Source organism: Dermacentor andersoni, chromosome 2, assembly GCF_023375885.2.
Source record: "Dermacentor andersoni chromosome 2, qqDerAnde1_hic_scaffold, whole genome shotgun sequence".
In the NCBI taxonomy this organism is placed as follows: Eukaryota; Metazoa; Arthropoda; class Arachnida; order Ixodida; family Ixodidae; genus Dermacentor; species Dermacentor andersoni.
The window spans coordinates 73,245,435-73,261,096 of NC_092815.1; the positions used below are offsets into that span (position 1 = coordinate 73,245,435).

The 15,662-nt window shown below is 48.0% G+C and overlaps 1 protein-coding gene across 2 annotated transcripts in view; it reads left to right on the forward strand.

Annotated features, from left to right (window-relative positions):
- Nucleotides 1–14,201, forward strand: part of ssp3 (short spindle 3) — a 259,626-nt gene extending 245,425 nt beyond the window's left edge. For both annotated transcript variants that reach the window (XM_055076975.2, XM_050188782.3), the window contains one exon: nucleotides 12,338–14,201. In XM_055076975.2, the coding sequence (XP_054932950.1) occupies nucleotides 12,338–12,438 (101 nt within the window). In that variant the 3' untranslated portion in view covers nucleotides 12,439–14,201. The remainder of the gene's footprint in view (nucleotides 1–12,337) is intronic.
- Nucleotides 14,202–15,662: the final 1,461 nt, after the last annotated feature.

Sequence of the window (15,662 nt, forward strand, 5' to 3'; positions counted from 1 at the left end):
GTGTGTGTGTGTGTGTGTGTGTGTGTGTGTGTGTGTGTGTGTGTGTGTGTGTGTGTGTGTGTGTGTGTTTGTGTGTGTGTCTGTGTGTAAGTGCCGAGTCACCGACTTGAAGGTGCAGCGGAAGAAACTTCCTATCATAGATTACTTTGTTCTTATTGTGGTAGGCGAGCTAGTTCTTAACCGCAGTTTTACGTGCTTCCTCAACACTTTCATCTGGTTGCTTCAACATGGCTAGATAAGATGGAATTCCAAACATCAAGTAGGGAAGTGCGTAACCAGTAGCTTCGTGAGGAGATTTATTCTGCTCATTTATGACATCTGAGAGCAGCTTAGTCCAAGACTTCTGTGGTTCATTGTCGATCTTTCCTTAAATCTGGTAACTCCGGTATGATTTGTGCGCTTATTGATAATACAGTTGCACTTGTGGATGATTAGACAAAGTGAAGAGTTGGTATGTTTGGTTACGCTTTAGGAACTGCTTAAATTTATCTGCTGGGAACCCTGTCCCACTATCTGAAAGGAACTTCCATGGTTTGCAGGCAGCGAAAGTTCTTAAGCATGAAATGTAGGCGTCGCTTGTTTTATTTTTGTCAGCGAACGCCCATATATAGCGAGTGGCGCGGTCAGTAGCCAAGTGGATGAATGTTTTTGATGAGGATCCTCTAGGAAATCCTCCAATGGTGTCTATTGCAAGGAGATCAAAAGGTTCTTTAGCTCTAGGCAATCATTTAAGTCATCCGTACTTATTTTATTTGATCGTCTTGCATTTCAGGTGTGTGTCCCACTGTCGGATGTCGTTGGCGACATTGGTTACTGCATTTGGTCAGTAGTATTGCGGAGACAGAAGTGATAATGTTTTCTTCATTTCCGACGTTCCCAACTTGTCGGTGAGCGTTCCTGAGAATGGTTGGGTGCAGTTTATAAGGCACGTATATCTTCCTTAGTCCTCTCTATTTGATACCCGCCGTGGTTGTTCAGTGGCTATGGTGTTGGGCTGGTGAGCACGTGGTCGCGGGATCGAATCCCGGCCACGGCGGCCGCATTTCGATGGGGGCGAAATGCGAAAACACCCGTGTACTTAGGTTGAGGTGCACGTTAAAAAACCCCAGGTGGTCAAAATTTCCGGAGTCCTCCACTACGGCGTGCCTCATAATCAGAAAGTGGTTTTGGCACGTAAAGCCCCGTAATTTTTTTTCTCTTTCGGACGATGACTATGTCGTTTTATAGCGACTAGGTTTCTTCGGGGGCACTCGTTATTACATTCCCGAAGATCTGTGGGTGAGAGAAGGTGCATTACAGGAGCTCTGGAAAGTGCATCAGCTTCAACATTGCTTATGCCCTTGTGATGTTTAATGTTCACCTCGTACATTGACAACATTAGCTACCACCGAATGAGACGACCTTCAGGAATGTTGGCATTCGTCAGCCACGGTAGCGCAGAATGATTTGCTACAACAGTAAACGGCTTCCCACGAAGGTAACAATTCCACTGATCGATCGCATCTACAATGGCGACACATTCTCTCTCTGTGTGATGGCGTAGTCAGTCAACTTCGTGCTCGAGTCATTTACGCTAATAATAGGCAACGGTATCTTCATTGCCTTTGTCATCCGGCTGCTTCTGCGTGGCAGCAATCCGTGTGCATCGCACACGGTCTTGAAGCGTTGCATATGCGAGATACTGGTTGTTCACTTATGCCCTTCTTGAGTTCCAGAATAGCTTGTTCGCGTGCTTCTGTCCACTTCTATTTAGTGCCTTTGTGGATCAGTTTTGAGAGAGGAAGAGCGCGATCACTGAAATGAGGAATGTATTGACCGTAAGTGCTTACGGCGCCGAGAAAGCGGCAGCGTGTGGAGCTTGTTCGAGGGCTCTGCTTTTTGATGAGGGTGGTTGTTTAGCCGCGTGATACTTTTCATTTTTTTGCAGGCGTTCTTTATCAGCCGGAAAAACTAAACGGGCAAAAAGTACCTTGCTGATAACATGCCAGTTCTAGGATTTTCTTTTTTCAAATAGCTACAAGCTTTTTATAAACGGAACATAATTCAGAGTAGTAATTAAAGATAACTAATTGCAATTAATTAGTAAATTGAATGGCGTCAACAAAAGCTACTGGCATCTGCTATACTCGACTGTGAACAGTATGGTCTTGGTTATCGTCGCGTACAGCGACCTTCTTTTTTCAAAATGTGATGCATCATAGCTGAGCAGCGCCTGTATATATGCCACCGTGCTGGTAAGAGTCGAAGACGTGCGAGAAGGCAGCGCAAAAATAAGAGCGCGTGAAACAGGCGTAAAGCTGCCGCCAGAATTCTCTCTATTGTCGTTTAGGTAGCTGACCAAATCACCCGCTACTAGCGAGGTGGCGTGACGCTACATACTTAGTTCATCGCCGTCTTTTACTGCCGTCAGTAAGTAAACCGCCGGTGGCATGGTTTCTTGCGCAAAACGCGTTGGCGTGGCTAGAAAACGAGCCAAGACAGAGCCGACAGCATCCCAAGATATCACGTCGACGCAGTATATTCTGCTGCTTACAGTTCGTGTGAGTTTCGCACGCCAGCAGAACCAGCGCTGCACTTCGCGATATTGAAACTACCAAAACGTGAGAGCGTGGGTGGCGCGGGGTCAAGCGATAACGAAACCTTGTGACCAGCAGCCTCTTACGTAACGCAATGCAATTATCTTTTTATTATTTTTGGATGAGCAGTAGCTACACAATTATAATAACTCGTTACGATGTCGTTGGCTTAGTAGACTTTAATGTGCTGATAGTCTCAAGTCTTGTCCTACATTTACCTCCGTTTCTCGCTTGCTAGAGTCACTTTAGCTTGACTTAATATTGGCACTTAGTGCCCTTTTAAGGCTTGCTAACACAAAATGTTTATTACGCTTTTTTTTCTCTCTGTATTATATAGCAGGTGACTTTTCAATCACGGTGTTGGTCCGCAGTGTCTTGAATGCGCAACAAAATTTATTTTATCGCCTGTTAAGCTGTATTCACACCAATTCATAGAGGTTGCCGCCGCACGACCGACCGCGATCGATGACTGCGGAGCTACTCGTGACTATAGATGGGCCCACATCGGCAAGCCCGACTTCCCAGTCGCCTCTCAATGGCGGCGACAGCATTTTGATAGGGGCGAAACGCACGACGCTTGTGTAGTTGGATTTAAGGCCATCTTAAGGAAGCCAATGTGGACAGAGTCAATGACAGCCCTCCGCTATGACATCGATTATAGCTCGTGGTTGCTTTGCGACGCCACATCCCACGAATTATTCATCCCGTCACGTATAAAAGACGGCTCAATAAACGTTGATGCTGGGCCTGGTTCGCTGCGCGCTCGTTGAGTCGTATTTTGGTTTCATCCAGTTACCTTTTGCGGCCCTTTCCATGGAGGAAAAAAAAAAGGCGTTAACGGCGGTGCGCTTGCGTGCGCACCGCCATCGCCACGTAAAATAAGCGTCCCGAATATTCCGACGTCCTTCTCCGACTCGTTGATGATTAGTTCAGCGGCTTTGGGACCTCAGTGCCAGGCTTGAAATGTCGAGCAGCGAGGGCCAAAGGGCCCATGTGTGGCCAACTTGGTCGCACGACGTCCGTGACCGGGAGGCATAAGTGCGGCTTTCAAAACGCTTGTCAACCGGAGCGCGCGGCCGAGCTGCATAGGGCGTGTTGAACAAGACTCCTCGTTACATCGCCCACATTCAGAGGTGGTGGCGTCTTTGGTCTCGTGGTATAGTAATAAGCTGACTTGCCCGTCACTCAGCCCCGGTTTATAGCAGTCGCAAGCCGCAACATAACCGCGCGCTACCATGCACATCTGCTATTCTTTCCTCCGTCGCATTGTGTTTGTTCACATTTGAGACAGGATAAGCCTGGTCTGTTAGTAATAGCAGTACGATAACTTATTCGCATTTAAACATAGACAAAAAGAAAGAGGCGATGTTGGGGACCTTCAGTCCAGGATCCTTATGACTGCCTGCACCACCGCACCGTCGATAACTGGACGTGCTTCTATCTATTGTTCCCATAGTGTAGAAGTAAGTGAGAGCGCGAAAAACGTGTTTATTTGTGTTTAATCGTCCAGGACAAAGAAAGAAATAAAGAGCGAGAAATGGGTGGTTTTGTTTCCTGATCTTAGGATTTTGAAGGAGCAGTCCGGTGGGACGAGCCTACGTTTTACATTATATACGGACTCTTTCGCATAAAGCACACGCCCCGTGCATTTTGACGAGGCTTCTTCATTGCGGACCTGTCTCTGCACCCTCTCCCCTTATTTTTATTTATTTATTTTTTATGTTATTGTTTTCCTGTGCTAATTTGTTCAGCTCATGGTCGCAGGGACTGCGCGGTTTGGTGACCGCCGGGCCGGAAACATTCTCTCTTTCCTTTCTTTTCCCCATTCATGCACGCATGAGCACCGCGGGTGGCCTCCTTATTTTTACCTCCCCGACAGCCTTCCGGTTTGGTTTCAGCTATCCCACTTCCGGTTCATCCCGATACTTCCGATGGCGGTCCGCGTCATCTTCCCTTCCTTCCGCCCTCTCACATCCTCCGCCTGCCCTGTCCTGGAACCTCCTCTTTTTCCCTGCTTTCCTTACTTATTGTGCGTTTCTTTTTTCTCCTCTCTTTTGCTTTATGTTTCTGCATGCCTGCCTGCTTCGTTTCGGTCAGCCGTTCTGTTAATGCCGAGAACAGTGTATGACTTGAATCATATCCAAGTTGATTTTCCTCTGTCCATTTCTCTAGCTGTGTATGCATACAGCGATTTAGTGCACAGCGCTCTAACTTTTTTTGTTATATGTCGCCACAATTAGCCGCCTATTTCTGACATTATCAATGACAATTATCTTTACTATACTGGATCTGCATCCCTCATAGTTTCGACATAGTTTCGGGAATTCTCGTTTTCGTGTGGAGTTCTATAGTAAGGCGCATTCCTATGAATTCGCGTATGAGAATGCGTCCCCCAGGAACGTTGTGTAACAGCCGTGACAGCTTGTGGTGTTTCAGAAGTCTGAGCTTTCGAAACTGATTGTCTCTTTCATTTTCGTGCGGTTAACATGTATCCGTGTTTTGGAGAACCGTGTTCCACCCTGCCGCTTTTAGACACTGTGTCGCTGAGCTAAAGATATGGACGATATTTGCAGGTTGCAGGGCGTGCAGGCACTCTTGAATAATTTCTTTTATTTACAAGAATACTGAAGGCCTGAGAAATTCCAATGCAGGAGGGACATCAAGTAGGACAGATATCAATCAATAATCATATATACGATCAATAGCTATACAAAGCTAGACAAAATTTTAATAAGATTTGAAAAGAAATGTCTCTAGTTGCGAAGCGTGAGAATCTTGTTTACCTTTTATTTTAGCAATTGCTGTTGACATCAGTCCCGGACGACGCTTTTGTTTCGCTATGTATCGCCGGTATCTCGCAGTGACACCCAACAGGACAGAACGCGCCTCGACAAAATTGCATATAAGCTACAGTGTTCAATGACGCGCACTCCTCTCCTGAGTTCCTATATCGCCATGATCTACGCGCCTTGTACACCAAGAGCGCCATTCTATATCTATTTACAGCTTTTATCAGCATTCATCACTATAATAAAGTTCAAGGTCGAATTTGCGTGTCGCTGATCATGGAGCCGCTTGGTAGGTGCAGCACGTACGAAAGTCTTGATTCGGTGTCAACTGCAGTTTCTAGTCATTTTTTCTCCAAGATAAAATTAATAAACGTGCCGTAGCTGCTGTCAACACTCTCTATAGGAATTGTACTTTGTAGCCGTGTTCTACAAGTGTTCAAAGCTTGCTCGGGCTGAGTTCCCTCGTTAATGCTAAAAGCGTTGCCCCTTTTGCATGTTCATTCTTCAACACAGTTGTAACTCACTTTTTTTATTATTTCAAAGGAAACTAGTTTCTCTTGTAACGCCAAAGTTGCGCCGAAAGCGCAAGGGTACGCAGGGAATGTTTCTCCCGGTATGGTGGTACTACGTAAGTGAATCAGTGTCAAAGCGTATGCCGTTTGACTGTTAACCTCGAACGGAGGTCGTTTTTCCTTAATTGCCAGCCGCCGGAGAGTTAAGTTTCCTTTCTAGGAGTTTGTCAGCAAATAATACTTCAACCTCTGTAAGGCACTCTCCAGGTTTCAGCCTATTGGGCACATTGGGCTCCGCTCGCGGATGAGCTCTCGGGGAATATCCCGCGCATTGCGGGTGCAGCTTAGGCAGTCGAGCGTGAGAGCACAGTTGGGCGGACCCGCGTGAGCGCAGCACTCGAAGACACGCACCGGCTTGCGCGACCTATGGGGAAAAAAGAGCAGCCAGCTACTCTGGGCGCGTCGGCGACGACCGTCCGGGCGAAAAGGGAGGCGAAGGCAGATCCCCGGTTCCAGCCTCCCTCCCGCCGCCTTCGTTCTCCTCTTCGGGACGAGTGGGTTCGGTTTGCTCTGGGCTACGTAACCGCCTTTTGAGAGGCCCGTTGTTTAAGGCGGCGGCATAAGGTGCGAACGTGGTGCGAAGCGTGCGTGTATGTGCGGGGCGGCGCGGGACGGGGAGAAAACGCCGCTAATGGGCCGCGCCGAGTGTGTCCTTTTCAAAAAATGACGTCACCGCTCTGAGTGCTTGCCGGCGCGTGGAGAGTGCCTTAAGGGGACACAGCCACCGGCGCGACGGTTCCGCTCCACGGTTGTGCCGGGTTCCCGCCCGCCCATTCTCCTCCTTTTCTCCCCCTTTCCCCGACACTCGTCTGCCGTGGTTGAACTTGCTGTTGCTTCGCTCTGTTGTTGCTGCTGCTGCTGCTGCGCGGTTGTCCCGGACTTCTCTTCTTTGCGGCACCGCAAGCGTCCCTGTTAAAGCCACTCTTTCTGCAACAGCCTTTTCCAGTACTTTCTTTCTTTCCTTCGCTTTTGCTTGTCCGCTCCCTTGTCTCTCGCTGAGCACCTTGCAGTGCTCGCGCTCACGTTCGACTGGTCGTTTTGAGCTTATGTTCTCTTCGCGCCTGAGGCTTTGAGGCGCGCTTTCGCGTATACTTTTGCTGGTCTTCCTCGAACGCTCCTTCCCTTGTCGAATAATATCCGTTTCGCAAGCCCCGGTGTACACGCACTCGCAGCGTCTCGCGTCTGAATCTCCTTGGTCGTCAAACAAAGCTGCGTGTGTCTGGTGGTCGCGCTCGTGAGAGGATTTCTCGCAAGTTACGTTTCGCCCTCGCGTTTCAGTTGAAGAGCATAGCCCTTGTTATGACGCCTTTGTCGTGCACGCAGAAGCCCTGGGCGACATTTATAGTGCTGTTTCGTGGCTGGTAGATCTTTCTCCGGGGTTTAATGCTCCCGCAGTCTTATTTTCTTGTTCCCTATAAATCTTCGATGGCGCGGGCAGGGAGCGTGTAGTTTTGTCCATCATGCGGCCTTTGTTGTGTGGCGTCCTGTCAGCCGATTTAGCGGTCTGAACTTTTCGTTTCATCCGCTGTAATGTGTTTTTACAAAGTTTAACAGGTGCTTCTTCATTAACATGAAGCACTTGCGGCATCTCACCTTCAAATGAAAGTAAACGGGATCGTTACTTAGGCTATATGCATACATATCCAAATCAAATACCTTATATTCGGAAGAGAAAAAACAGTGCAGTGACTGCGATGTCTTTCTCTTTTGTTTGTTCGTTCGTTTCGGTTGCTTGCTGTTTGTAGCGTGCCTGTTTGTTCGTTTGTTTGAAATAACAGATGGTAAGCTGTTGACTTATATATATGGTCGACATAGGTGTGACGAATTCATTGTCTTTTGCCGCGGTCTGATGTGTTGCTAATTAATATGTTGCGTTTTCGTCTATATTAACCATGAGTGGAAGACTGCAAAGCCAAAACAAAGACGCAAAAATGAAAGACGGGTGGCAATACCCGTCGAAGCTTCCGCACCAGCTTCTCATTACTATTTTAGATATTAACAGCGTTCTCTCGGACCTGGTTAGCGGGTAACAAGGATGGAATGGGATCTTGACGACGACAAATACTCAACCTGACAAGTTTGTAAAATTATTTCTGTACGAAAGCCCCGCTCTCCACCCTTCTCCTCCAAGGAAAAAAAAAGAAATATAGACGCGATCACACTTTAAAACCGATGATCAGCTCGCACCACCATATAAATGACGCTGCTTATTGAACACGAAGTACAAAAAAAAACAAAAACAACGAAGCATTGTCTTTCATTTTCCTCGCTAGCAGTCAGAGCTTTCCCGCCGAGTGAAAGAAAAATAGCCTTGGAAGATTACTTCGCCAGTCCAAATTCAAACAAGACAGAATTCCAGAGGAAGATAGCGATTTCAAGGGAACAGCCGTGTTTGTCCCCGAAGTGAAGTTAGTCCTAACCAGCGTTCTTCACCTCCTCAAAACCCTGAAAAACATTTTAATGTGGAAAAAGAGATTCAAGAACCCTTAAAACTCCGTGAAGATGAATGTCTTCTTTGAATTTCTTAAAAACTGGAGCGGGGATGACTTGCACTTTCATCATAACGAACTCCACATCAGGGCTGTGGCGTGGGCACTCTCTCTTGAAAGACGATCCTAGATACTTTCATTTCAGTGTTGCTAAGCGGTGCAATTTGATGGCGTGGCCACATCTAGCAACGACAGACTTGCTTAAATTGTCATTGCCATCGTGGAACCAGACGAAGCCAGGTGAAGCGACCAAACCGTACTACTATTTTTGTTGCTTTGCTAGTTGGTTCGCACTGCAGCCATCGTGCCTCCATTTTAGAGCCCACTAGAAGTATCTGCCGAAACGTAAGATTCAGCCTTTAGCGCTTTAACGCAACGAATATTGTTCAGTGCGCATCGCGAACGCACGGCCGGACTTACCTTTCAAGAGGGAAGCGGGACTTCCTTTCTTTTATTGCTTTCTGTTTCACTGATCCCACGTGGACCACGAGCTGTGCGCGAGAGAAAGAACCGGCTCCCTACGTTCGGTTCCTGGAAGTGACCCAGTGACGACGATTCGAGGTGTCGTGCGATGTTTCCCGGGCCTGGGGGACGACAACGGGGATTGACACCGCGATTCGAAAAACGCGGGACGGGCAGACTCGCCCCACCAGCCCTTGAGACAGGACCACTTTTTTGCGGGCTGAAAAACTGAACATTTTGTGTATGTTTAACTTACTTTTTTTTTACCTTCTTAGTGTAATTGAAGTTCGTTTTAAATGTTCAACAGCGTTCGACCCGTTATCTAGCTGGAACAGCGGATGCTTTGATCCCGTCAAGTGCGATCCGCCAGGCCGGTATAAATATCTTTGGCTGATGTGGAACACTATGATTACCATGCTAGAAGCCGATTGACATCATCGCGGTGGAAAAAGTCAACTTGAGTAAGCCCCCTAAGAGCTTGAGTCGTGTGTCCAGTTGAAGTGCTAAACATTGCTGATAAAAAAAAAAAAAAGAAAACAGGAGATTTTACTATTTTCTGTATAAGCATACGAATAAGATTTGTTTCCCCCTTCTTGAATTCCGGCCTTCGACATCCTTGAAATTCTTCAATTGTCCTTGAATTTTGAATCAAATGTTCAACACAAACCCTGGTCCAGACTAATACTTGGGCCTATCTCATGGCCTTTAGTACTATGTAGTTGAGATTTTAATACGTTAACAAATACAGTGATCAAATAAGGGATGTCGCTGAAGCTATAGGGCAGCAGAACGGGAATTGTATTCGTCGCGAGTCAAGCCTTTTTGTCGAAACGTTCGTTCCAGAGACATCCCTTGTTAGACCATCGCTGATCACCAGTCTAAACTTATTTATAATATCGTCCTGTTGTGTACCTTTAATGAAAGAACTGCTTCGCTGCTAGGTGATCTCTGTCGTTTTGTGCGTGCTTTCCAGCAGGAAATGTTGACCGTAATGGAAACTTTGATATTACAACCCAGCCACCGAGACACGCCTCTGTATATACGTACTTAGATAAAAACCCAGCTTGACTGAGCCAAGGACAAAAACAGACACAAAGCGACGTCACAAAGCGCTACAAACACAAAGCTTCTTGTCTTTGTCTCAGTCGCGCTGTGTTTTTCTTTCAAATATGAACCGACTTACCCAAGTCAAAGTTTTTACTACTCTGCACTTAGTTGTTGTGGCCTAAAAATGGAGGGTCCCACAATGGTGATCGAGCACACAGAAGGAGCTGGAAACCATGCACAGCAGGAACATATGAAAGAAACTAGACTGCCGCGGCATATACTTCGCTTTTTTTTTTTTTTTTAATGCGCTTGGTACTGGTTTTTCTCGTCTCACCACCTGCACTTCCACTAGGCACAGCCACCGCTCATTCGTTCGCCGCCATAGTCGCGCGCTATTTAGAATCGAAGCGAATGATCTCGGCGTTCCTCAGCGATATAAGAGCTTCCGTTGATGGGAGACAAAGCTCCTCAGTCACGCGTATACGGTAGGACTCCAACTCGCTTTTGTGCTACAGCAGCTGCTGCTGCTGAACTGTTTCGTTATTTGAAGGCGCAACTGGGCGCTGTAGAATCGTGAGACAGGCGTAGCCTTACTGTCATCATCATTGTCGGTAATGTGGTGAAACACGCGGCACGTAAACCGTTTCGTCGTGCGACAAATGGCGCGCTGCGACCCTACGCGTCTCCCTGCTGCGGGAAGCAGAAAAACGCTCACCTCTCCAGCGGATTGAGTCTAATGGCTCCCGACTTTGCAGAGATATAAATGTAAATGTAGAGGAGGAGGAGGATGAGTAGCACCGCTATACGCAGTACCTCGCTGTCAACCCTCGGTCGAACGCGCCTGCGCTCACCATGCGCAAGCGTATACTCTCTTCTCTCGCCGCCTCGCACGTTCGCTCTCTCCCGCGGCGTTCCGCATTCCCCCCGTGGTCGCGGAACGGGAGTGCATTTAACGGGCGCGCGCGTATGCCGTGGGAAGGCAGGGCGGGCTACTCCCGACGGCGCGCGCGCATGTTGCGTCGTCTTCTGTATACGCACGCAGGGGTCACCGCGTTTTCTGTGACGGATTGAAGGCGGCCGGCCGCTCTCCCCATTTTTTTTTTTTCCTTCTGCCCTCCCGTGCGCACTCTCCGGACCCTCCTCTTCCGCGTGGCGTGTTCGTTGTGTAGCTTGCACTAGGCGCCCGCGACTAGGGCCAGAGGCAGCCGCGGGAATGGAGGGGGTCGGCAGAGCAGAGCGCGGCCTTCAGCCTCCACCGCCGCCGCCGCCTAATGCACTTTGGCTTTCCGCCTCCGCACGCGTCCCAGTGGAGTTATGAATCTAATTAGGGCGCGCCCGCTCTTGCACGCGGACCGAGAAACACGCACGCACTCTGCTCTGCCGCTCCCTCCGGCTTAGCGCGCGACGCGTGGGGAGGACGCAGCGGCGGTACTGCTCGCCGCTGCTACTACTATACTACTACTACCACCACCTCCGGTTTTTTAACGCCGCCTTTCATCCGGCCGCTGCCATTAGGCGTCGCTCTAGCGGCCCCTGGCGCGCGCTCTTCAAGCCGCTCAGGGCTCTGGTTTGGCGGCGGACAACACCCCCAGCTGCGCCCTCCGTGTTGTCGTCGCAAGCTCTTTATTTTTTTTTTTTCTGAGGGCCTCCCCGCACTCTGTCTGCTTGCCTCCCTCACACGCTGCATCGTGTGCGCCAGCCTGTCGTTCCCTTTTCCTCCGATCCTGTGGCCGGACGCCGCTACGTACACTCTTGCGTCTCTCTGTATGGGCGTCGCGTGCCGCGCCGCTCTGAGTTATCTGCCTCCACGTGATCGGGGCTGCTTTCCCTGCGTCGTGCGGCCACGGTGTAGGCGGAGAGATCACCCGGCCACGACTACAGCCTTTCCCTAATTTTTTTTTTTTTTTCGTTTAAAAGGAGCAGATGGCGGCCTGGAATAGCCGCTTCTCTGCCGCGCATGCTCCTGGGGAAAGCGCTGGAGGCGTGCAACTGAAATGCGCCCTACTTTCTCTGCACTCGTTTACCTCTTGCATGCAGCAATCGTCTCAGCGCATGCAGAGCTTAGTAACGATGCAGCCGAGAACTTTCGGCTGAAGGTGATGCGCAATCACAGTGACGACGCTGTGTTGTGGTTTTCAAGGAAGTTCTTTTGTGACTTAACTGGCACATAGTTCGGCTTCCTTGTCAGCGCTCGTAGGCGCGAGCGTAGCCGTCTATAGTACAACGTTCATTTAAAGCGACTTTCGAGCTCTTATGAGGTGCGTTTTCTCTCTCTCTCTCTCTCTCTGGCTTTATTTTTGTGTGTCACAGGGGTTCATTACAAGCACGTATTTGGTTCGCCATTGCGGACTCACGAGCGTTGCACTGGCGCATGGACTCAGGTTTACTGTTTCTATTTTCAGAAGACTGTGATGAATGGTGGTCCCTGGAGACCCGCTTCCCGAAGAACAAGTGGACGGCAGCAAAGTCGTTTTTCTCGGAACCGGACTCGTCGAATTCTTAATCCACGCGGGGAATGACAAGTTCCTGTCGGCGGATGCAAAATTCACCTAAGCATTATGGCATGCAAACTAATGCGTCTGCGCCCTGCTCTGGCACAAATATAATTGACGACCCACAGTTTGTACTGTTAGAAGCCGAATGGAATGCCGACTTGTCGGCTCAGCTAATTTACCTGTCTGTGTTTCTTTAGCAGTGCGCGTGGGAAGTCAGTGAGATAAGCGTATTCGAGAGTAGAAAGCTCGGCTACCACTGAATATTGAAAATAAGTACATTGGCAGCCCTACACCACTCTTTGCCTCGATGATGAGCCCGGTAATTGTAACCCTTGAATCATTTCATTTATCTGCTTGTTTGTTCCGTCAGCTGCGCGTGGACATTGGTTGCCTGCTTGAATTCCAGTTGCCACGTTTTAGTATTTTTTTGTTACCTCATAAAAGAGCGCCCTGTGGTCCAGTCCAGGAATATTGACATTGTTCAAAAAGCTGCTCCAGTGCTACATGCTAGTTTTGAATTTGCTTTCCATAGAGCGCATCTAGATAACGAACACGCACACACACATGGAAAAAAAAAGAAAAGAAAGAAAGAAAATGCATCTAGCCCGTTCTTCAACACATCTTATTGCTTTACATTATTGTTGTCAGAATTGCTGTTTTGCGGCTTCAAAATTAACTTTGTTACTTAGCTTGCAGCGTTGGGAGGAAGGTTGTTGTTGTTGTTTGAATTATTTATCGGTTTACTTTCGTGTGTGTGGGAAACGTGATCACGGACAATACTACCAGTACAGTCGCATTGTTTTTGCGCATGTAGAGATAATTTATTTATTTGGTTATTTATGCTTTTTGATCTTGCGTACTCTTAAGAGATGATCGGTGAAGAAAAAAAATACCCCTGTGAGAACATGAACTCCGTTCAAAAGGTGCGATGCTTGCAAAGGCGCATGTTTTAGGAGTAAGGTTGGAAAGATGCAAGTTAGAAGGGCCTATCCAGGAGTTCGGCGCTTGTAGTGGGCACACTTGCGCTTGGGTGATTTTACTGCATACTTTCTAGAATAACCTGCACATGCGCACAGTTCGCTTGCTTTGAAGATTTCGCTCGGGTCTCGTAGTCTTTCAAAGGAAGTGATATCGAACATATGGTGTCTTATTGTCTTTGCACCCTTATGAGCATTGTAAAAGAGGGCACCCTAATTTCGTTCAAGAGGACATAGTAGCTTTGTATTTATGCTGAAGGTAAACCCGTGAGGATTTATCGTTTCACAAGACTTAATGCTTGGTGCATAGTAGTCCTTGTTTGAAAATAAATTAGGTGTTCTTTTTGACGTGGCTCGCGGTTGTGCACCACTCTGCACTTTTGTAACAGATAAGGATTTTTTATGTTCCGTTGTCGTTACGAGTAAATTAGTTTGCAGTGATGTGTTGCGCAACAGGCGATATTGTTTTGCTTCTCGTGTTTATAAAACATGAAGACACACAACGCACAAAGGGAAATGAACGCTGCCGCGTCAGCCGACCGAAGTGCACACTTTCTGCATCGGCTTCCTTGCGGTGTCGGTGGCAATGCGGAATAGCCGAACGCCGAGTGGCAGTGCTCGCAAAATTTGTGAAGGTATAGTGAGACGGCATACTATTCGAAAGGAGTTGTTTTTTTGGCAGCTCACACGCAGCGGGTCCTCCTTTTCCTCGTCTCATTTGCCGATTAATGCGCATGCGGTTGCTATTACTATAAGGTATGTGAACTTTACTCAATAAAATGAATATTCCTGTAGCCACGTCGTGTGTTCCTTTTTTTTATGTTGGGATATTCTGCGCAGAGTTTTGTGTATTGCACACGTTTGTAGATGTTCAACAAATGGGTTCACTCATACTGTCCGCTCATGAAACCTCTGAATCCTTTCGACGGTCGCACTACTGGTAAGTTTTAAAGAGCTTGTGTCTGTGTGTATGCGTGTGTTTGTATGTGCGTGCATGCATGAGCGAATGTGCATTAATGTCAATATTCTGCTGTTGCCGAAGCTTTCTCGCAATATTAGCTTTAGCTGCGTGTTCGTTGCGCCACGTTAATGCGCCAGGCGGCTGATATTTGAAGTGTCCATACGCGTGGCGTCTCACCTTTTATGACATACATCGTCAGCCTATCTATGTACTGCAGGACCTCCCCCAGCCATCTCCAATTATCCCTCTCTTGCGCCAGCTCACCCCATCTGCCTGCGAATTCTTTTGACACTGCGAACAATCCGAACGTTTAAAGCGCACTTGCAACAGGCTGTGAATCAATAGTGTGATTCAAGGTACATCGTAATATAGTAACGTAATTGCACCTGGTTTCACTCTCTCTCAGAGCACTCTGTTCTCGGTTATGCCCGCCAAGTTTCATTAGTCTCCCCGATCTCATCTCTCTACATATAGTTGTTGCGAAAAGTGAAATGCAGGAGCATAATGAGTGCGATTTTCGTAACGCGAAACAGTTCAGTGCCACACTTCTTTTTTTTTTGCGCAACTTACGATGGCCGACCCAATTTTTTTTTAAGACGTACAACTGCTTTCCGTTACTATTTTTCGCATATTTATAGAGACGCACGGAATTGCATTCGAAAGTAAGCACTCCCCAAATTTTGAGGACTTCTGCGGCGCGAGAATTACCCAGAAACGGGAAACTAATATGAGGCCGCAGAGACGCCACACAGACGTGATGAGTAGATGGGATAAGACCGAAAATTTAGGCATGAATGTTAGACTATCGTTTTCCGCGCTAATACTGCATCTTTTATTCTTTTTTTTCCTCTAAAGATGCGCCTTTGAAAGAAAAGATCACCTCCCAAGCACTCCGCACATATGGTGAAAGGGCCCCTCACCAGGCCCCATAGCAAATTTTGGTTATACGGTGGAAGTTGTTACGTGTCCTCTAGAGAGCATTCTGCCGCAAAAAAAAGAAATCAGATTGGCTCATTAATAGCCGAGATATAAGTATTTCAGTGCCGCGAACCCATGATTTCAACAGGCGGGCTCCACTGCCAAGCAAGACGCTCTCTCCACTCGCCCCGTCTAGCCTACGCAAGCGAAATTCCTTCCCTGCGTTCTCCCATACGGGACCTCGAGAAACGCGTGACGCATACGTCACAGGCCCCGCCTTCATTTTTTTTATTTGCTCCTCGCTTTCTTTTTTCGGCGCTACGCACTTCAGCCGACGCCGTCGCGCGCGAGCTGTTTTAAGCAGAGTTGCGCATAG